This window comes from Mobula hypostoma, chromosome 23 (assembly GCF_963921235.1).
Source record: "Mobula hypostoma chromosome 23, sMobHyp1.1, whole genome shotgun sequence".
Classification (NCBI taxonomy): Eukaryota; Metazoa; Chordata; class Chondrichthyes; order Myliobatiformes; family Myliobatidae; genus Mobula; species Mobula hypostoma.
In genome coordinates this window covers 7,569,883-7,592,339 of record NC_086119.1, presented here as the reverse complement: position 1 = coordinate 7,592,339, position 22,457 = coordinate 7,569,883, and the positions used below count along the sequence as shown (strand labels likewise).

Here is a 22,457-nt window from a genome sequence, read left to right as displayed (position 1 = left end):
GAATTGTAATTTAATTTTTATGGACTAAATGACATTCTGTGACTTGGCAATGGTTGTTGAATGGTACAAAACTAACCTGAAGTAGGAAGTTGATTAAAGCTGTTAAACCTATCTAGTTTTCCCGGTGCATGTGCAAGACCTGTCCATCATGGACAGGTTGCACAATCCTACCTGAAAAGCCAAAAACAGGACAAGATCACTGAAGAACATGAAAAGAGATTGGATTACCAGTTGTGTTATGGTTCTGAAGATTTTAGGAGAATAAAGAAACTAAAGGAAGCAAAGATTGTTCATTTCTGGTTATAAAATAGTTGGTGTCAGTGTCTTGTTTTAACTACTTATTTAGTGCAGATCCAATTTGGACACTGGCTGAAATCATAATGGTTGAAAAATGTGACATGGGACAGTTTTAATCATCTGTATTGCCTTTGCAATGTAATTTCAAAGGTAGCATTTTTAGTGTCATTCTCAGTAAAAAGCTAATGCTAAGACAGCTCAGTCCATCACAGGCAAAAATTTGTTGGAGCTTGACCGAAAAGGTCTACAAAAAGTGATAGGTCAATCACAGCAAAGCCCTCCTCACCATTGAGCATATTTGCAAGGAGCGTTGCTACAAAAAAGCAGCATTCATCATCAAGGATCTCCCCATTATCTTGGCCATGCTCTCTTCTTGCTACTACCATTTGCAGGAGCCTTAGGTTTCACACACTAGTTTCAAGAACAGTTAATACCCTCGAACCATTGGGCTTCCCTACCAGTGTCGATAACTTCACTCACTTCAACTCTGAAATGATTCCACAACTTATGGATTCGCTGTCAAGGACTCCACAGCTCGTGTCTAAATCTGAGACCTCCGTTGGTCAGAGTTCACCATGGATATTGTGTCCTAGCTGCCTCAATCTGCAAGTTTGGGCAGTACGATATGGAGAGCAAGCTCCCCTCTCCACACATCTGATGAATCCAAAGGAATGGCAGAGACCGATACAACTTAGCTCCAGCAGCATTGCGGGAGTTGTCACTCAACATTGAACTCAATGTAGGACTGCCTTAGGGACTCCAGCTTCAGATTTTTGCTTTGGGGTTTGCTCCTGAATCCTTCCCCATAAGTTGGTATAACTGCAAGGCAGTGGAGGTTTGAGATCAGAGTTTTCCATCTCCTTGATGAGCTGCCAAACATGGCTGACGAGTTCCATCTGTCCAAAGCAACTGGTTTTAAGGTGCCAGTAACCTGCCTTTGCCCCTTCTCCTGTCAGTAGAAACAGTTCCGCCAGGCTTAGTAGCTACGCCACACATGAAGGCCAGGAGCTGGACTTGGCTGTCAGAGGCTATTTGAGGCACATGACATTGGGAGCGTTTAATGGATAGTGGAAGCTTGCCTTCATTACCACTCGCAGCTGTAACAACTCATGCACTTACTATTTATTTACTTACTTTTTTTTCTCATACTTGCACAGTTTTCCTTCTTTTACATATTGTTTGTCAATCTTTGTGTATAGTTTTTCATTGATTCTACTGTATTTCTTTGTTCTACTGTGAATGCCTGCAAGAAAATGAATCTCAAGATAGTATATGGTGAGAGAAATGTACTTGGATAATAAATTTACTTAATCTGCAAGAGTTGATTGAGATAAGATGATCCAAAATGAAGGCTTGATCCAAAAATGAAGTCATTTTGTTGGGGAACAGCCCGGGAATGTAATGGAATGGTGATTATTGTGTGTGGATATCAGTCTCAACATTTTGAATAAGTTGAACTTTGAATATTTTTAGATGTTTTAAAGAAACCTAGCCTCATTGATTTAAAAAAACATAAAAAGAGAAGCTTTCCAACAAAAGCACAGGGCCAATAACGTTAATTACAAAGATAAGAGTTAACACTGAATGATTGAGAATGTCACTTCTTTGTTTAGAGCTGTCTCTATTTTGGTCTGCCGTGTTTCAGTTTTCCAAACTCTCATTCTCATTCTCCTCTGCCAACAAGTCCAGACACGAAAGATCTCTTATTCTTTCTCTCTGACTTGTATCCTTAGTCATCAACATTTTATTGGCATGAATTGGGTCTGGTTTTCCTTTGTTCTGTTTATCACAAGACTAATCATTTAACCACAGTCCCCCCCTTTGCAATGCATACCAGTGTGCTGACATTGCATCATTTTGCCCTTTGTTTTATTCTCCATTTTATATTTTAATCAGCTGTTGGCTTTTACATAAATTAATGATGCTGTCCACACAATGACAGAACTTGCTTCAAGGTTTGTTCCTCATTGTTAGGTAAGGGCTTCACAATTATGGTTGATGTTTATCACAAAACATACTTTTGTCTGCATTACTGAGTGTGTGGTAAGGATCCACAATAATGTAACTTCTAGAAGCATAAGCAGTTAAGGTCACAAACATTTTCAGCGCCTTTAAGTACCTAGGTTATTTGTGATCCAATTGATGAGGTATTTCCAAGTTTGTGATTTAAAGAAATGTGCAGTCAGCTCTCTTAGAAGGGATGGAACACAAAATCCTAACTTTGTGATTTTTTAAAATTTTAATTTATTTTTTTACAATCTTTACTATGTAAATTGCTTATAATGATCAGTTTTGTGAACTCGAACATCAGTTCGGCACCTCACAGAGTTGTATCCAGGATGCAGTCTATTACAGCTGGGATCTGATATAATAATCATTATCATCATTATGTGGCGTGTCATGACTTAGGTGATCATGGTCTGTCCATGACTGTGATTGTTCTTAGCAAATTTTTCTACAGAAGTGGTTTTCCATTCCCCCCCTTCTGGGCAGTGTCTTTACAAAATGGGTGACTCCAGTCATTATCGATACTTTACAGAGATTGTCTACCTGTGTCAGTGGTTGCATAACCAGGACTTGTGATATGCACCAGCTGCTCATACAACCGTCCACCACATGCACCCATTGCTTCACGTGACCCTGATCAGGGTTGGGGGGGGGGCGGGTGGCTAAGCAGGTGTTACAGCTCGCCCTAGGTGACCTGCAGGCTGGCAGAGGGAAGGAGGAAGGAGCGCCTTACACCTCCTTGGCAGAGATGTATTCCACCCCGGCACCTGCGGGATCTGATAACCAACTTTAAAATGTGTTCTCCAGATAATGGAAATACAGGCAAGACTGCTTTAATTGCAGGTGCTGATGAAGGGCCTTCCCTGGTTGAAGTTCCTGGAACAAAATTCACGCAACGCTGGTGGAGTAAAGAATTATAGGAATCTGACTCTGTGGCAACAGAGAAGAAACTGTATTGTTTGTCAGAGCCAGGATGAAGGTGACATGGTTGTGAAGTTCCAAGAACATTTAGTTCTCTCAAGAATTTTCACTAAATGTTCCCAGGAGAGAGGTGGTGTTTAAATAGCCATGAGTCAGCCATGCATCCTGCAGATCTTGATATCAAAGGCTCACCAATCAGCCTATTAAAAGTGATAGCTCCACCCCTCTAGGCAAGTGCAAGTATTTTTGCCTTGTAATTTGAGAGATCAGTAAAGGAACTGCTCACTGTAGAATACCCAGCTTCTGTCCTGTTCTTTGGTGGTTAAGGTGTGGCAGGTGGCCTGACTCTTCTCTACGCTCACTGTGTAGAAACTGCCTGATCCATTGTATTTCAAATGTTATCAACCATTCTTAAATTCAATATTTAATATTGTCCAGGTCCTGTATGTGTTCTCACCATTCGCAAAATAACTGAATACAGTTTAACATCAGATTCAATAGTTCTATTTAATATCAGAGAATGTATGCAATGTACAACCTGCAATTCTTACTCTCTGCAGACATTCTCAAAACAGTAGAAAACCCCCAAAGAATGAATGACAGAAAAAAATGCAAGAACCCCAAAGCCCCCTGCCCCCTCCCACACACAAGCAGCAGCAAAAAGCATCAACTCTCCCCTCCCCCCACTTATACTAGCATAAAGTGTCAGTATTCCCACAGCCCATCCTGCAAGTAACAGGAAAGCCCCGAAAGAGAAACTATGGTTTACAGTACATCAAAAACTAACTGTTCACTCCAACATTTCAAAATCCCACAGGCACTCTTTTCTCTAACAAGGGAGAGACAGATATCGCTTCTTACAGAGCAAGAAGGGAGAGAGAGTGATCCTGTACAGAGCCCTCCAACAGCACCTTTCGCTGTCGTCAATGTTCTGGCTCCCGCTGCGCTTCAGTTTGTGACACCAGTGAGAAATTGTGTCCACAGGGGCCATGCAAGGCTCCCAAGGCACCTGACTTCAGGCCACATCTGGACATACTGTAACGAAGCTGATCAGCGAACTTCAAGAACGGGAACACGCCCCTGTGTAGAACCGCAGTTTTTGAGTGCCACTGTAGATCTGAGACCCCGATAGGACCCCAGCCACCCTGAAAGGAGATTAGAGACATCCAAGATATTCATCAGTATTTGATCTCTTGATAGAATATAGAACATAGAACAGTACAGCAGTGGTCCCCAACTACCAGGCCGCGAAGCATGCAGGGATGCAGCGGTAGCCAGGACACACCCAGCACATCTTTAAGAGAAAACCGAAATGAGCAAGCTAATTAATTATGTGCTGAGGCACGTAATTAATTAGCTTGCTTATTTTGGCTTTTCTCTTAAAGATGTGCTGGGTGTGTCCCGGCAACCGCTGCATCCCTGCATGCTTTGCGGCCCGGTATTGGTCCGTGGCCCGGAGGCTGGGGACCACTGCTGTGCTGAACTAATTAATCTAGTTAATGCCTAGCTAAACTAATTACTTCTGCCTACACAATGTCCATATCCCTCCATTCCCTGTCATTCATGTGCCTGTCCAAGAGCATCTTAAATGCCTCTCTAGTTCTAACAGTTAGTTCAGATTGAAGAACCTCTGGGCAAGTACAGCAATGATATCCTAGCCCAAAATAACTGGCTCTTGATACTGTGACCCCTTTCCTTTACATATAGGCCCATGGGTCCATGTTAGTTCCAGGAAGACTAATCCCAAAGGATCTTCTTATTTTCCTTATCCCTCTGCCTTGTTCTCTCACACATACATAGCAACATTGCTTTGATTTTTTTTTCCACTTATCTAATGAAAAAGTTGTCAGCAAAACCAGAGCATGTAAGAGAAATAAATGCAATCACTTGAGAAATCCCCATAAATCCACACGAACTACTGGCACCTGAAGTTAAGGTCAAACATGGGTCCCGAGGGTGTGCAGCAGAAACCTGAAATTGCTGTGCTACTATGCCACCTCTCTTAGGTCAGATGTGATTTCAACCATTATTTTCTCTCCCTCCATTTAACCCCTCCGTCCACTTTCTTCATCATCATTATCATATGAATCAGTTGTGCTATATTTCCTTTGACCATTTTCCAGTGGGTGTTGCCTTAATGTTGAGAGCAGGTGTTCTTTGGCCCAGACCATGTTGTGATAAAGTCTGTTACTTAAAACATATATGAATAATTAAGATGTTCATATAAATAGCTCAAGTGCTTTTGGTTCCTGATGCTTTTGCAATTCTAAGGGTCTTTGGAAGTCGAGAATAAGGCATAAAGCTTTTTGCTTATAATTGTTTTATTAAGTTTTACAAGAACAAGAGGAAGTGCCGAGAGAACCAAAGAAAAAACAGACTGAAAAGTAGTTGTGATCTTTTCCTGCTCAGACCAGAGATTAAAAAAAAAATTCCATTGATATTAATTAACCTATAATTTACAGTGAATTCCGGATAATTGGGACGCATCGGAACCAGTGCATTTTGGCCCAATTAAGTGGCTGCCCCAATTAGACCAGGTTTCATGGAAATAGTTAAAAATGTATATTAAAAAAAGACAACCTAATTTCAGCTAAGTAACAAATTTGTATTTAAATGAAATACAGAACAAATTAGAACACTACCAATCCTACTACAGTAATATGAAGCTGTGTATTAGTTCCTAAAATTTATCGACAGAGGAATTCATCCAGTGTACACTGCCTTGTTCTTTTGATTGACTAAATGGGTTCCACAGTGGTGTAGCAGTTAGCGCGACGCTATTACAACTCTGGGTGTCAGAGTTCAATTCTAATGTCACCTGCAATGAGTTTATGCATCCTCACTGTGGAATGCATAGTTTTTTTTTCCAGGTGCTTCAATTTCTTCCCATAGTCCAAAGACATACCAGTTTGAAGGTTAATTGGTCATCGTAAATTACCCTGTGATTAGACTAGTGTTGCTGGTCAGTGTGGTTCAAAGGGCCAGAAAGTTCTATTCTGTGCTGTATCTCAATAAATAAATACATGTGTCCCCCGCTTTTCGAACGTTGGCTTTACGAAACCTCACTGTTATGAAAGACCTACATTAGTTACCTGTTTTCGCTAACAGAAGGTGTTCTCACTGTTACAAGAAAAGGCAGCGTGCGAAAAAAGCAGCGCGCGATAAAAAGCAGCACGCATCCTGAGCGGCCGCTCCTCCCCCGGAACGGCATTCTAGCATCCGTTTGCAAGATGAGTTCTAAGGTATCAGAAAAGCCTTAAAAGAGCTCGTAAGGTTGCGATTGGAAGAGGAAAGGATAACGATCGAAACCGAATGCAGTAGCAAATGGAAGCGAAGTTGTCCAGGAACTGAAAGTGAGGCAACTGCGTGAGATTTTTGCTGCAATGATAAAGTACGACTTTAATTTTGAAAGGGTACATCGGTTTAGGGCATATTTGCAAGAGTGCTTACAAAGAACTGTATGATAGAAAAATGCGCCAGGCTAACTAAGCAGTCAAGCAAGCCTTCCACATCAGCCACAGCAGACGACGAACCTCGACCTTCGACATTGAGGCAGGCAGACATAGAAGAAGATGACCTGCCTCCCTGATGGAAACAGACGACGATGAGATGACACCCCAGTGTCCCACCACCCCAACCCCCGGGCCGCGAATCAATACATTGCCATGGAGAATGTAGCGGCAGCCAGGATGCACCCAGCACATCTTTAAGAAAAAAGCTGAAATAAACAAGCTAATTAATTTAGTGCCGCCCGGCACGTAAATGTCGGCCCAGATCAGAGGCGATGCAATTGGCAATCGGCTCTGATCTGGGCTGATATTTACGTGCCGGGTGGCACCTAATTAATTAGCTTGTTTGTTTCGGCTTTTTTCTTAAAGATGTGCTGGGTGCGTCCCAGCTACCGCTGTATTCTTTGTGGATTGGTATTGGTTCGCTGCCCGGAGGGTGGAGGCCACTGCACCACCCCAATCTCCGACAACTCAGCCTAACACACCATCATCAGTGTGCTCGGTGCTGTCTTCCCAATTCCGGTAAGAGATACTACACTGTACATACATTATTTCTACTTATATAGGCTGTGTATTTTTATGCGTTATTTGGTATGATTTGGCAGCTTCATAGCTTAAAGGTTACTGGAGAGAGTGTTTCTGCTGAGAGCGCTTGTGTGAGATTTTTTGCCGAGAGCGCTTGCGCCGTGTTTCTACCGAGAGCGCTTGCGTGAGATTTTCGCTACGGAGAACAGTGCAGCAATGATTGTAAAGAAGTATTTCTGCTTTATATAGGCTGTGTATTTTTCATATCATTCCTGCTTTTACTATATGTTACTGTTATTTTAGGTTTTGTGTGTTATTTGGCATGATTTGGTAGGTTATTTTTGGGTCTGCGAATGCTAACAAATTTTTCCCGTATAAATAAATGGTAATTGCTTCTTCACTTTACGACATTCCGGCTTACGAACCGTTTCATAGGAACACTCTACCTTTGGATGACAGTGGAAAATGTGAACAAAATCAGTGCAGGCACCTAGTGCAAATAATGGGCTGCCTTCATACAATGCTTTCCACAATTGCATCCTCCAAATCTTCATATTCATTGTAGCATTCAAGGTGATTGTCAGTACCTTGAAATTCTTTACAGTTCCTAACATGCTGAAGTAGTGGAAAGATCAAAACCCAGCGGTTTCTTCCATCACTAAGCCTGAATTCCTGAAACTGCAGTGAACAAAACAGTTCTGAATTGTCTTGCTTATTTCTCACCATTTATCATCTATCAGTGACAAAAATCACTGGTGTTTGAGCACAAGCACAAACAACTAACTGTTTAAAAACTGTTCGCTCTAAGCGCAGTGTAGTGTCTAATGATCACATAATTGCACGTGACTAATACTGTTTGGCAACAGTCTCTCTCCCAATTAAGCACACTTTTTCTTTTTTTTAATTTTATTTTTATTTGGATAAGGAGTTCACGATTATCATGTACTTTTTTCACACATATAACCTTTTCCAATTTTTTATATGTATAAAACTACAATTATTTATACATTCTTAAGTACACATTGAGATGATATAAAAGCAAAATAAACATTTAAATAGATAATTATGTACTGTGGTAAATCTAACCTATTAGGCTAAGTAATGAAATTAGTTGTTAAGAAAAATGGTAATAATAGTTTCCATACAACCCTTCTGGACCATTTCCACTGGTCCAAAATGTTGCATACAAGCCTATATACCAACCATTGTAGGTGTTTATATCCCAATTTGTTCGTGCTTGTTCCTGCCCGCAGACATAATTATCCAATTCCTATGTACTTATTTACTTAATTTTTTCATTTTTTTTTATCCCTTTCCCAAATCTTTCCCTTTACTTGTGTTAATTCTCTATTTTCCAAAAAAAAACAACAAACATTTAGACTAGGGGTGCTTACGTTAGCAATATTACTGTGTTGATGAGAAGAGCAATATAAATCATTAGGAGAGTCATCTAAAGTCTGCTCGCATTGGGGTTATATATTCAATCCATTTATTCCAGATTTGATAAAATGTTTCTTTTTGAGTTCTCAGGGAGTAGGTCAACTTTTCCATTTTAAATATTTCCAAGATAATTTCGTACCAATCTTCTAATGTAGGTGGTATTGGATTTAGCCATTTTCTAGTGATTGATTTCTTACTTGCCGCTAAGAGGGCCTGCAGCAACTTTATATCTTCCTTCTGTTCAAGGAACAATACATGCCCCAAATAGAGCGTCTCAAAGTTCAGAGGTATCTGGGACCTAAGTACCTTAACTAATGTTGTATGAATACCTTCCCAAAATAGACTTAATTTAGGGCAATCCCAGAAAATATGAAAATGATTTGCCTCCTTGGAGCTGCACCTTCTCCAACACATCACATTTGTATCTTTATATTTTTCCTGATATGGGGTCTTGAAGTATCTTATAATGTTTTTCCAACAATGTTCTCTCCAAGTCAAAGAATTAGTCGAGGACCATTGAAAGCTGCAGATTTTCCCCCAAGCCTCCTCTGAAAGTACCAACCCCGCTTCTTTCTCCCACTTCTCTTTAATATACAGTGTATTTACATTTTTAGCATGGGAGAGTGCATTATATAGGCGAGAAACTGATTTACTAGGTATTGAACTGCAAGCCGAATTCAGAATCTTGAAAAATTCTAATTCTACTGTTGATAGGTCTGTATATCTACAACTCTGGTTAACATAGTTTCGTATTTGAAGGTACCTAAAAAAGTCATTATGTTCTAGGCCATGTTTGTCCTGCAGGATTTGGAAACTTTGTAATACTCTTTTATCTATAAATGAGAGGTAGGTTGTAAGACCTTTCTTTATCCATAGCTCAAATCTTTTATCTCCTCTGTTGGGAAGGAATTCGGTATCATATGCACACCATCTAAAGAGTTTTAGCATGTTATTAATTCCACATGAATTAACCACCTTCTGCCATACTTTTAATGTAAGATTTATCCAAGCATTATTAAATTTTTCCAACTGGGCCATCAATCCTTTGTCAGCTATTGAGGCCTGAAGAGGAAAACTGTCAACTAATCCAAATTCTATTTCCTTCCATCTAGCCTTATATTCCCTATTACACCAATATAACAGAGGGGTTATCTGTGAGGCATAAAAATAATTTCTCAGGCAAGGAAGAACCATACCTCCTCCTTCCTTCCCTAACTGTAAGGTGTTATATCGAATTCTAGGTTTCCTTCCTTGCCAAATGAAGCGGGAAATCCATTTGTCCCATTCCCTGAATTGATTATCATCCACCTCCACTGGTAAAGTACGGAAAAGATATAATAACCGAGGAAGAATATTCATTTTTATAGTATTTATCTTTGAATTTAAACTTAAAAAGGGGATAAGATTCCATCTATGCATATCTGCTTTTATCTCTGAGATTAATGGCCCATAATTTACCTGCGACAGTGTTGAAAGATCCTTCGGCAGGGTTATTCCTAAATATTTTAATGATTTAGCTTCCCACTTAAGATCGTATGTATCCTGCAATTTTTTTGGATGGTGTATAATTTAGGGGCATAACCTGCGTTTTCTTTACATTTATTTTATAACCTGATATTTTCCCAAAGTCATCCAACAGTGTAAACAATCCTATAAATGATTTTTCTGGTTCACTCAGATAGACCAAAACATCATCTGCGAATAACGCCACTTTCTGTTCAATCCCTGCCACCTTGATACCTTTTACGATTTCGCTCTGTCTTATTAGTTGGGCAAGTGGTTCAATATATAGCGCAAAAAGGAGAGGAGAAATTGGGCATCCCTGTCTAGTGCCTCTCTCTAAAATGAAGGAGTCAGTGAGGTCCCCATTTATCTTAATTCGGGCTGTTGGGCTGTCATACAGAGTCTGAATTACTTTAATAAACCTTTCTTGAAAGCCGAATCTTCCTAACACTCTGTATAGGAATGCCCAACTAACCGAATCAAAAGCTTTCTCAGCGTCCAATCCTACTACCATTGTCTCTGTCTCATTCTTATTAACCTGTTCTAATATGTGCAGAGTTCTCCTTATGTTGTCCTGTGTTTGTCTTTGTTGAATAAATCCAGTCTGGTCTAAATGGATTAGGCCAGGTAAAAGCTTTTCCAATCTGCGCGCTAATATAGATGTAAATAGGTTGTAATCTAAATTAAGAACACTAATTGGCCGATAATTGCCACATTCTAGTTTATCTTTACCCTCTTTAGGAATAACTGAAATAATCGCTTCTCTCCAGGAAGGTGGAGTTTCTCCTCTCTACAAGATCCAATTAAAGGTGTTAAGTAGTAATGGGGCTAACTGTGTCTTCAGGGACTTGTACCACTCTGAGGTAAACCCATCAGAACCCGGGGACTTTCCAGCCTTTAACCTAGAGATGGCCACGTTCAGTTCTTTGACAGTTACTGGTTCTAATAAACTTTCATTTTGTAAATCTGTAAGTTTAGGTAGATCTAAAAAAATTCAATACACTGTCTATATAGGGCTCATTGGGGGCCCAGGGTTGGGAGTACAGCTCTCGATAATACGTTTCAAAACTCTCTTGAATTTTCCCTATTGTACTCTCCACAAGCTTTGTCTTTGGATTCTTTATTTTATGAATTGTATTGTCTGCTTGTTGTTTTCGTAATTTATATGCTAATAATCTAGCTGATTTACCTCCTACTTCATAATTCTTTTGTCTCAGGTAAAGAAAATTTCTTTGAGTTTCCAACGTATAAATATCATCAATTTCACTTTGCCATTTCCTAATTTCCTGTTTTCGATTTGAATTACTTTTGTTGCTATCTCCTACTTGAAGTTGTTTTAATTTTCCTTGAAGGTCTGCTAATTTTTGTGCATTGATTTTTTTCATGTGAGTAGTAATGGAAATAATTTTCCTTCTCAGTACAGCTTTCAATGTATCCCATAAAATCACTGGTGATGTTTCTCCCGTGTCATTAAGGTCTAGATATTCTTTGATTTCTCCCCTTAATCTCTCCATTACTTTTGGGTTATTAAGTATATGTGAGTTTAGCCTCCATAGTGTTTTCCTCATTTTCCTTTCCAGGATTAGAGACATAGAGACTGGGCTATGATCCGACAGATCAATTGTTGCAATATTACAGTTTTTTATCCTGAGTCTATCTGTATTAAAGATAAAGAAATAGTCTATCCTTGAATAGGCTGAATGAGGGAAAGAGTAATATGTATAATCTTTACTAGTAGGGTGTAATTCCCTCCAGACATCTATAATTCCCAACTCCTCCATCAATGAATTCACTTTCCGAGTCAGAGGTTTATTCTGAGTAACTATTCTTGAAGAATCTATTATAGGATTTAATCTAATATTAAAATCCCCTCCACAAATTACTACCCCTCGAGAACTGACCATTAGGTCAAAAATGTGTCTATAAAATGACCATTCACTACCTGGAGGAGCATAAACATTCAGCAATGTTATTTCTGTACCTTCTATTCTTCCTGTGATTTTTACAAACCGTCCTTCTTTGTCTCTAGTGTCTGAAATATGTTCATAATTAAGAGTACTTGATATTAAAGTAGCTACCCCTCTTTTGTGACTCAATTTATATGATGAATAAAATACATGCTTAAAGCCCATTCTTTTTAATTTTCCATGTTCAGATTGGCTCATATGTGTTTCCTGGAGGAAAGCTATTTGTGCCCTCTCTTTTTTCAATTTAGACATAATCTTATTTCTTTTAATTGGATTCAAAACCCCATTAACATTATAGGAAATTATTTTTACCAATTCAGTTTGCATTTTTCTCTAGTAGAAAAAAAGCACTCTCCTTTTCTAACCAAACAGTAAGCAATCCCTTCTCAACAGTAAACCAAGACATATAACCACACCCTAGACATTTCTGAACGTCTAACATTTGAAAATTTTCCCCGACTTCCCACAGTGAGGCCTGAGCACCAACCTGCCTCAGTTCAGAGGGATAACCTCTATCTTCACCCTGTGTTAGAGGGCCCTCAGCAGTTTGAATAATTACATAGAGAATTTTCTCCTATTTATGTCTCGACCATATTGCTATCATTCAAATTATTCCGCCTAGATTATTTTCAGTTACCAGTTTTCATTTTACTTTTAAGTCCGATTTACTCTTTTCAGTCATTTCTCTTAATTAATCTGTATTCTCTGTACATTCGCGTCTGAATATTTGCAGCTTTTCCTTGTAGTTTGACACTCTGGTTCGAGTGGAGCGTCCCCGCCCCACTAACTGCCACGACTTCTGCCGAATCCTCTCCAGTAGCGACTCCGGTTGGGTGATAACTTTAATAGGCAGTCCCCGGTCCGCCAGGTCCGACGTTGCCTCCTCCACCATAGCGCAAGTTTTTGTCCCTTCGTCGTAAAAGACTCTCAGCCGAGCTGGATACAGGGTCTGGAATCTGATGTTGTTTTCCTTCAGGACTCTCCGTGTTTCCGTATATTCCTTCCGTCTGGCAAGAATCCCCGGTACGTAGTCGTGGTCTAAACTGATTTTACAGTTGTTCCACATGAAACCTTTCTTTTGCCATGCTCTTTTAAGCACCTCTTCCTTCGTTCTGTAACTGAGAAATCTGATCAGAATCGATCTGGGCTGGGCGCCTGCCGGAGGCTGTGGTGCCAACGCGCGGTGAGCCCTTTCTATCTGTAGGTCTTTTGCGGCCGGTATATCAAGGTTCTCTCTAAGCAGCTTCTCCACGAAGGGAATCATCAATCCGGGTTTACCTTCGGTTCCTTCGGGAACTCCGTAGATCCTCACATTTTCCCTTCTCGAGCGGCCTTCTTGATCTATTAGTTTCCACTGGAGTTGGTCTTGTAGCTTCAGCATTTCTGCTATCACTTCCTCGGCATTTTGTAGCTTCTCTTCAATTCCAACAATCCTCGCTTCGGCTTCATCTATCCGAGAGTTAGTTTTTACTATTTCTCCTTTAATATCTTCCAGCTGTTTGCTGTTATCTTGTCGGAACTTGCGAATTTCTCCGAGAATCAAAGACAGAGTCACCGATTCCCCCTCATTATCTCCGTCCTGGCTTGCCGTGGGAGAGCTAGGCCCTTCGCCTTGCTGCATCTCTTTATGTTTATCAGCCTTCGAAGCAGACTTTTTATTCTTGTTCTTGGACATCATCCTTGCCCCTTTTATTAATATAATTATGCAATATTAAGTATTTGTCTAAATTCGATTTTGGGGCAGTTTACCTTCTTTTTTGTCGAGAGACCTTTTCCTTACGCCGCCATTCCCTTGATGACCCGGAAGTCCTCCCTAAGCACACTTTTTCAAAGGCTACCTGAGAATCTGGATATGCCATTTGGTTCCAGTCTCTGTTATGTTTTCAGTGTCCTGAATGCTTTAACTTAATGACATTAGAGTCTTTCCAAAACACAGAATTTCATTTAGTGACATCTGATTTTTGAAATCAATTAAAATCTGTGGTATGATATTGTTCCACCTCTGAATTTTCATTCCTTTTTCAGAAATGCATATACTGATTGTTGTAAAAGATGGTATGAATAATACACTAGCCACTAATGTGTGGCATTATGTCTATAGAACATACAGGCCCTACAGCCCACAATCTTGTTCCAAGGTAAATAAACCTACTTGAATATCAAACCACCCCCTCCTTCTGTAAAGCTCATAACTCTCCATTTTTCTTCCATCCATATGCTGTTTAGATCAATGTCTTTGTAGATAACTTTTAAGACTCTTGCATTGAATTGGAAAATGCATTGCATTTGGGAATTTTGCATTGAACATTAACCGCTGGTCATCCTAAGGGTTTGTGCATCTTCTGCAGTGGTTTAAGTCTTGTATTGCATTTGCAGTCTGATCAATAGCTGGGATGCCACACATTGTTAATTCTACCAGGAAAAGGAAGAAATCATGTTGTTTCTATCACTAGAATCAGAATCAGGTTTATTGTCACTGACATGTGACGTGAAACTTGTTAACTAGTATGCCAAGGTGACCATGGATTTGCATTGTTCATCAATAAACAGCTATAGTTGTTTTCACACATGCATAATACTAAATTCGATCTGGTAAAATTTGCCAAAACTTGAAAATCAATTTTACTTGACTTGTGTATAAATTCATTTACATATCAAATTATGTATGGAAACGTTTGAGGAAGAAGCCAATAAAGTGAATAAGTTAACATTTTATTAATTGCCAGAGGTATTATGTATTGAAATATCTTATTCCTTTCTTCATTAGTCTTGTCCCTGGGGCAGTGCGTGTGGGGTGTGTAGAAGGGATTCTATTCAATATGGAGATAGGGCATTTTACACATTGTGAGTGCTCAATCTAACTCTGTTCTTTATCTCTTAGCATCCTTTACACATTTAAGTTGAAAAGTACAGAAATGAAAATAGGACCCTGAAATCTTTATTTTAATACAGTTTAGAGATAGTTACAAGAGCTCTTAAAGAACTTTATCTACTGAATAATTCCATTTTAATGAAGCAATGATTAATCAACTTGCATAAAGCAGAGATATCTGTTAGGTCTATTTCTCCGATTAGCACCTTTTTTAACAATTCTGCTGAAATTGCTTGTAAATGTTTCCTGTGGTGGGAGTCTAAGACCAGGGAACATAGCCTCAGATTAGGTGGGGGGGGGGGTGGTGTCCTTTTAGAACGGAGATAAGGAGGAATTTCTTTAGCCAGAGAGCGGTGAATCTGTGGAATTCATTGCTGTAGGCAGCTGTAGAGGCCAAGTCTTTATGTATATCAGAGGCGGAGATTGGTAGATTTTTGATTGGTCAGGGCATGAAGGGATACGACGGGAAGGCAAGAGATTGAGGTTGAGAGGAAAATTGGATCAACCATGATGAAATGGTGGAGCAGACTTAGTAGAGCAAATGGCCTAATTCTGCTCCTATACCTTATGATCTTATGGTCTATGGTAAAGTATAAATTTGTTCATATCCTTTTATATCAAAATGGATTTTTTTTAACAGTATTATTTTAAATTGTGTCCTTTGTGGAAGTTGCTCATTAAAAGTGCAACCTTGTGGGTTTAGAATTGCGACTAGAAAACATACACTTGTACAAATGTGGGATCTTCATCATCAATTCAACACTTAAATTTTTCCGTTGTTACACCCTCAACAGTTTTATGCTTTTCATTGTTAGTAATTTCTGCACTGTGAGAACAAGTTGTTCAAAAATATATAAAGTATCTCGTATCATCGCATGAGTCAGGAGTTTCTGTGTATGGGTTATGGGTACACACCCTTTCATTTCAATAAGAGTATATTGTGTTATGGGAGGGAATAAATATGAAGTTACCTTATTAAAAGATCCATTGTACCTTGTTTGTTCTTTGGTTAATCACCAACTGTTCAGTCGTGGTTGAGGGTGGGGTTGAGTGTGTGTGTGCGCGCGTGCGCACATGTGTGTGCATAAAAATAGAGGAAGGACTACTATGAAAATTTTCAGTAGATTCTTAACAGCCAAGAAATGCTGTATTTCCTTATAAGGACTTCAAAATTCGGAAGTGGCCATCCTTACAGGAGCTTTAGGGACGAGTCATACGTGAAGTGGGAGTGTAGTTTCGTTCTTAGCTGGCAATGACACACTGCAGACTCACTTCCTTATTGATCAGTTTAAACTAGTTTTTACAGGAACTGACAGTGATATATGGGGCCAGGCTTGTGGAAATCATTTACTTGAGATACTGTAGTCTGCCAGTACACAACTTGAGTTCCTCCTTCTGCTCCCATATTAATTATAATGAATGATGCCAAACGTGCAAATTCTTAACTGCTTGTTAAATTATTTTTCAATAATGTGGCACTTTAACAGGTGAGTAAAATTAACTTTTTTTAAAATCTTTTTCCTCTCTTGATTATGGATTTTGCCCACACAGGGCAATTCCAAGGTTAGGCCCTTCACTTCAGAAACCCTTCCGAGAATACCTGGAGGCCCAGAAACACAAGCTTCATCACAAGTCTGGAGACAAAATAGAAGCGGTAAGGATATCACTAATGTTGGATATCATTAATTTTGTGACTTTGGTGTTAAAATGTTTATTGATCTATGTACGTCTTTCTTTCACTCAACACTTTGGTGTACATGGATTTGAGTGCTAAATCCACGTTAATTAGGTTATAACTCTGTTTCAGAAACAGGAGGCCACAAGTTGGTCAAAGATCCATCAGTAAAATTGGACATTGAGCCCCCAAGGATAGGAAAGTCAAAGAATGTAGTCCTCATGCCTCTTAGAAAATAAACTCTTTTAGCTAAGTGAATCACCTGAAGTTTTTAATGTCCCAAAAAACTGGCACTGATGACCAGAGCAGCACTTTGAACTGGTTATTCATTGTTTTATTTTAAATATTGACTGTAAGTAATATTTTAAATAACAAAATCTTCATGCCTTATTGAATTGACATGGAATTGATGCAGGATCTGACTTAGGAATATTTAGCATTCAAAGATATTCTAATCTTAAAATTGGTCTATTTTGTTTAAAAATTAGAAGTGTTAAGTTTCTGAACTCAATTTACTTTTTACTTTTGGATTTTAATTCTGTTATCAGCTAATTTAGATTTTCCGAAGGATCTTCTTTGCCTGAAGATAACTGTGTTTTAATGTTTGAAATGTAAAGTGTTCTGATCTTTGTAATCCAGTGTTTTGAAAATCCCTATTAATACATATAAATTCAATAATTGTCCTCCCATAATGATGTTTCTAGAAAGATATTCAAGTTGCCTTTCTCACCAAACTCTCAGCCCCCCTCCATAAAATAACTTAGTTCCTGCTGTGTGGTTGCGATGACGTGTAATACTTGCCAAACCCAAGTTGTGCAACATTTTTTTTTAAATTACTTCCTCACATGGACAGCTATTGTATATCATGCTGCCACTGATTGCCCAATATATTTAAACATTGTGCAAATATTCTGTTGACTACATCAATTAATTTTTGATCTAAAAATGTAAGTCCTTATTTTGATTGATAAAGATTTGGCACGTTTTTGGGAGATTACAGCTTTACCTCATCTTGGCTATTGTCTTTGATTGTTAATCTTTCCTGTATAATGTTTTCCTTGCTATATAGTCTGCAAAAATTTGAAACATTGGAGATCTCAGTGAAAAAAATGTGAAGTAATGCTAATGTTCTCCCATTCACCGTCTCTGAAATCCCAAATAGATTCAATATATTTGTAGAGGGGTGGGAAATGGATATAGAATTTATACTTTTCCCTCCCTTTTGAAATTGTTTTCAGTCTTTGGTGAGCTATTTTAAAATACACAAATGTTTAATTTCATATTTAAAGGCAATTCAGCCAAGTTCCTGCTGGTATCCTACAGAATTTGTGGGGCGCCACAGTAGCATAGCGATTAGTGTGATGCTGTTACATCTCGGGGCGTTGGAGTTTGGAGTTCAATTCCAGTGTCCTTTGTAAGCAAGTTTGTATGTTCTTTCCCATATGCACATGGGTTTACTCCAGGTCCTCTGGTTTTCTCCCACAGTTCAAAGATGTACTGGTTATTAGGTTACAAACACGAGAAAATCTGATGAAGAGTCTTGGCCTGAATCGTCGGTTTACTCTTTTCCATAGATGCTGCCTGACCTGCTGAGCTCCTCCAGCATTTCGTGTGTGTTGGTCTGGTTTTCCCGTAATTAAGCTAGGGTTAGATCAGTGGGTTGCTGGGTGCTGGGCGGCCAGAAGGGCCTGTTCTGTGCTGTATTTAGAGATTTCGAATTACAGTGCAGAGTAAGCCCTCCAGCCCTTCGGGCTACGCCACCTCAGTGACCCCTAACAACCCTGATTTCACCCTATCCTAATCATGGGACAATTTACAATGACCAGTTAACCTACCTTTAGGTCTTGTGAGGAACTGGAGTACCCAAGGAAAAGCCACATATTCCATGGAAAGGGCCTACAAAGACTCCTTACAAAGGACCCTGGGATTGAACACTGAACTCCCAACATCCTGAGCTGTTACAGTGTTACGCTGACCGCTAGACTACCATCTCTAAATAAAATAAATAAAACTTGCATTTATTTTTACGTAGGTCAAAAATATCTAAATCAGTCTTTTAATCATGACACACATTGAATCACAGTATTGATCCTGGTACCAGATTAATATAAACTGGTTGCTTGTAAAAGACAGTGTGTCAGTCGAAGCGAGATGCTGAAGATTCTCTCCTCTTTTGATTCAAAATCTATTCTGGCCTTCATTGGCTTTTCAGATCTCCAAATGGTGCTGCTGTCTCAAGGCTAATACCAGCTGGATTGACCATCAAAATTTGTTATGTACACTTATGAAAGAGGAGTTGGTGAACTAAATCCCCACCCGTTCCTTCCTGAATGGGAATCCCCACTGAACTGACATGTTACCAGGTTTAATCTACTCACATCTAATGGCCTCAGTCCAGAAAAGTAGTCATGATCTAGATTCCTGCAACTGCATTGGCCTTTTGGCTGTTCATCTAAGACTAATATGTGTGACCAGTTACTTGAAATCATATACAATAAATTGTCTCAAATTAGCTACTTTGCAATGAAATGCTCAATTTTAAAGATCTTTTATTAAACCAACTTCCATTGGGAAGTATAAGTTGCTCATTTTATATAAATGAGTGCAGAAAATATTATCTAAAGTACACCACATAATTATTTGGGATATTGGAAATGTGTAGAGATGCTACACTGAGAACTAGTGCAGCTCGTCATTTAAGGCAGTAATTCTCGTGCATTCTCACTGATGCACTTGATTTGCACAACGTACTATGTCTGTAGCTGGTATTTTAATATTTTATGCTGTTTATCTGGTTTGTTAAAGTATCCTATTGATTAAAATTTTAAATGATACCTTTTTGATATGTGGAGCTATCTGGAATTTAAAATAGTTTTGTTAGATTAATTTCAGCTTTTGCATTGCTTGTGAGAGAAACTCTATTGCTCTGTTCTCCTAACACTGATAAATTGGTATTTGAAGGTTAAAAAATTGTTTAAATTTTGGATTTTGTGATTATTTTATAACAAAGAAAACTGCCTTAACCCTAACAAAAGTTGCCAAAAAGTCTGCTATTGACGTTGAATTGTATTAATACTTGTATTATTTCCTTTATTCCCTCCCCCCACCCAATCTCTCACAGAGTGAAAACTGGCTGTCATGGCTCTTTGAAAAAATAGTCATTGTCATGGTGTGCTACTTCATTCTGTCCATCATTAATTCTATGGCCCAGAGCTACGCCAAGCGGATCCAGTCACAGAAATACACTGAAGAGAAAATGAAATGAAATAAGTAATATTTTTTGAGAAAGGGACTGTACAAGGCCCAGATTAGAAAGTGATTCCTAAAGCCATCTGCTGCTGCTTGATTCCATCAACTGGAATTACTTTGAGGAGGCAAAAGGGGTATGTTATAAATGTATGCAGTTGCAAGTTCTGAAAGAATTATTTCATGCTTATCATAAGTATTCCAGAATGGAATCTACGTTTGTGGATTCTTGCTCATTTATTTTCTTCATTTTCATTTTTCTTAAGAATTTTTGGCTTCAGTGGAGGCCTTGTTAGGAATGAATGGCATAAAGGAAGTTGTAGGGTAGATGTAAATAATTAGGCATGGAGTCCAAATGATAGAAATGATTTTGATTGTCTCCCAATTACTTTGGGCATGGTAGTGAATACATGAGGGCTGGGCGTGGTTTGCAAAAGCCATAGCAGCTCAAAAAAATAGCATTGCATTGTCTTGAGTACAAGTATATTCCCACAATTCCTTTCTAACCATCAAAAGTTGGCTGTATTTCGCACAATGGTTGGTAATGGTTCTGTAAACACAGAGCTGTGACACTGTTTTAATACCAGCCCCTTAAGGCTGTGTTGAAACACACACTCAAACTCTTTCAGAGCTTACTAAGTTAATATAGTTGGTTGGGGACTTGCATTATTTCCTCCTTTCTATTGCATCATCTTCTGTGGTATCGCTGTCCTCCACAAATGTGTCCCCTTGCCAACAACGTTCTTCTTTGGTGCTGAAACTTCATGCTGCCTACACACCAGTAACTGAACTGTGGTCTGACGCTGCAAGTTGCAGTGAACTGACAGACCCATCATTGTTGCATTTCTCAACGCTTAGAGGTGAGACTTCCAGTCACACCGTCATCTGCTAGGAAAAAAACGGAGGCATTCATTTTTTTTATCGCTTTATTTCACCTTTTTCTGTTAGAGAATAGCTATAGAAAGTAAGTATATGTGAATTTGAAAAAGTTTATAGGTATTTATAATCGCAATCTTTGAATTTTATTTATCTCCCATCTGAGCAATGTTGTCTTGTGCCCGAAGCAGCATCAAACTTTTAGAATTGTATTGCTCACCTTTACTTGTGTTTTAAACTCTGATAGTGAAAGAAATGCTGTAAAACCAGTCCATTCAAACTGTACAGAAAGCAATGTAAATTTTACCAGAAAGACCTAACCTGACTTTATAAAACTACATTGTCATTCCGCACACTAGATCTTAGTTTGATTCTGTCCAATTACTGAGGAATGTCATTAACATGTATAAATAAAAACCAGAATCTCAAACTACATGTGCCAATCAAATACAAATTCAATAACTTCACTGATTAATTCATATAGGACTATTCGTAAAAAAGGCAAAATAACAGATGTTTGACTTGATCATAGTGTACATTTTTAATTATTCCTATGCGAGATATGTTGCATGAACGAGGTCCTTCAGAAGCTTCTCTTTCAGAGCCGTTTAAGCTGAAGAAACTCTGGTTCTGTTTTAACTACTGCATTTTCTAACTGGAATAAAATTGGAGTTATGGTGATATTGTTCTAAGGTTTTTATTGAAGTGTGTGAATTTGAATACTTAAATTACTATGGTTACAGTGCTTCAGTCTAGGCAGGGTTCTAATCCAGCTCTTCCTCAGTACTGCCATCCAGCAGTGGTCTGAAAATGCTTCAGCACAGAAAGTTCAAAGTTAGTTCATTCTTTGCTAAAACAGGTGGCTAACCACAGCATTTTGACCCACAGGTTCTGGATCTGTACTTTGTGTCTGTTCAAAATCTTCTTTGGAGTTTGTGGGAAGTGACTAAAAATGGAAGTTTGTGCAAAATTAAACTCGATTAATGTTCTGTATAATTAACACATCATTATTCTATTCCATAAAGTAAACTGGAGTGCTATTTCTCAACATTTTCATGTGCCTGAATGGTAAGTAATTTGAATTCCTAGAAATTCATGATACAAAAAGTAAAAATTGAAGAGGATTTTTGCATCTAGTTGTGCTATTGGTTTTATCTTCAGCAACTTGGATATCTCCACCTTTCTGGTGATATTAATCCTGAACAATAAGGCTGAGTTTATGCTCTTCAAGAACAACCAAATGATCACACCATACTGTGAAACCAAACACTGATGCTTCTGCCTGACCAAGGAAACTTGTCCAATTCTAGCTCAAATTTTGAATCTCAAGTATGGAGTTTAAAGATAATGGTACTGTACTAGTGCCTTGGTACAACCAATATATTGAAATGTAGCAGTGTTGTATTCTTGTAGTTGGAATTCATTTCTAAGCAACAAACTAATTTTTATTACTCAAAAGGTACTAATTTTATTCACTAGCAGGTAAGATTCTGAGTACCTTCATTGTTTAGTTTCTAGCCTCAAACAGCAGGTGTAGATTTTATTTCACATCCAGCTTCTGCATTATTGTGCCATTCAGTGAGATAGCTTATCAGACTGGTGTTGGCTGTTTGCTCAGT

The 22,457-nt window shown here is 38.7% G+C and overlaps 1 protein-coding gene across 3 annotated transcripts in view; it reads left to right on the top strand.

Annotated features, from left to right (window-relative positions):
* The window catches only part of vmp1 (vacuole membrane protein 1), a 179,405-nt gene extending 157,886 nt beyond the window's left edge, over positions 1 to 21,519 (top strand). For all 3 annotated transcript variants that reach the window (XM_063031509.1, XM_063031508.1, XM_063031510.1), the window contains 2 exons: positions 16,593 to 16,695; positions 19,838 to 21,519. In XM_063031509.1, the coding sequence (XP_062887579.1) occupies positions 16,593 to 16,695; positions 19,838 to 19,981 (247 nt within the window). In that variant the 3' untranslated portion in view covers positions 19,982 to 21,519. The remainder of the gene's footprint in view (positions 1 to 16,592; positions 16,696 to 19,837) is intronic.
* Positions 21,520 to 22,457: the final 938 nt, after the last annotated feature.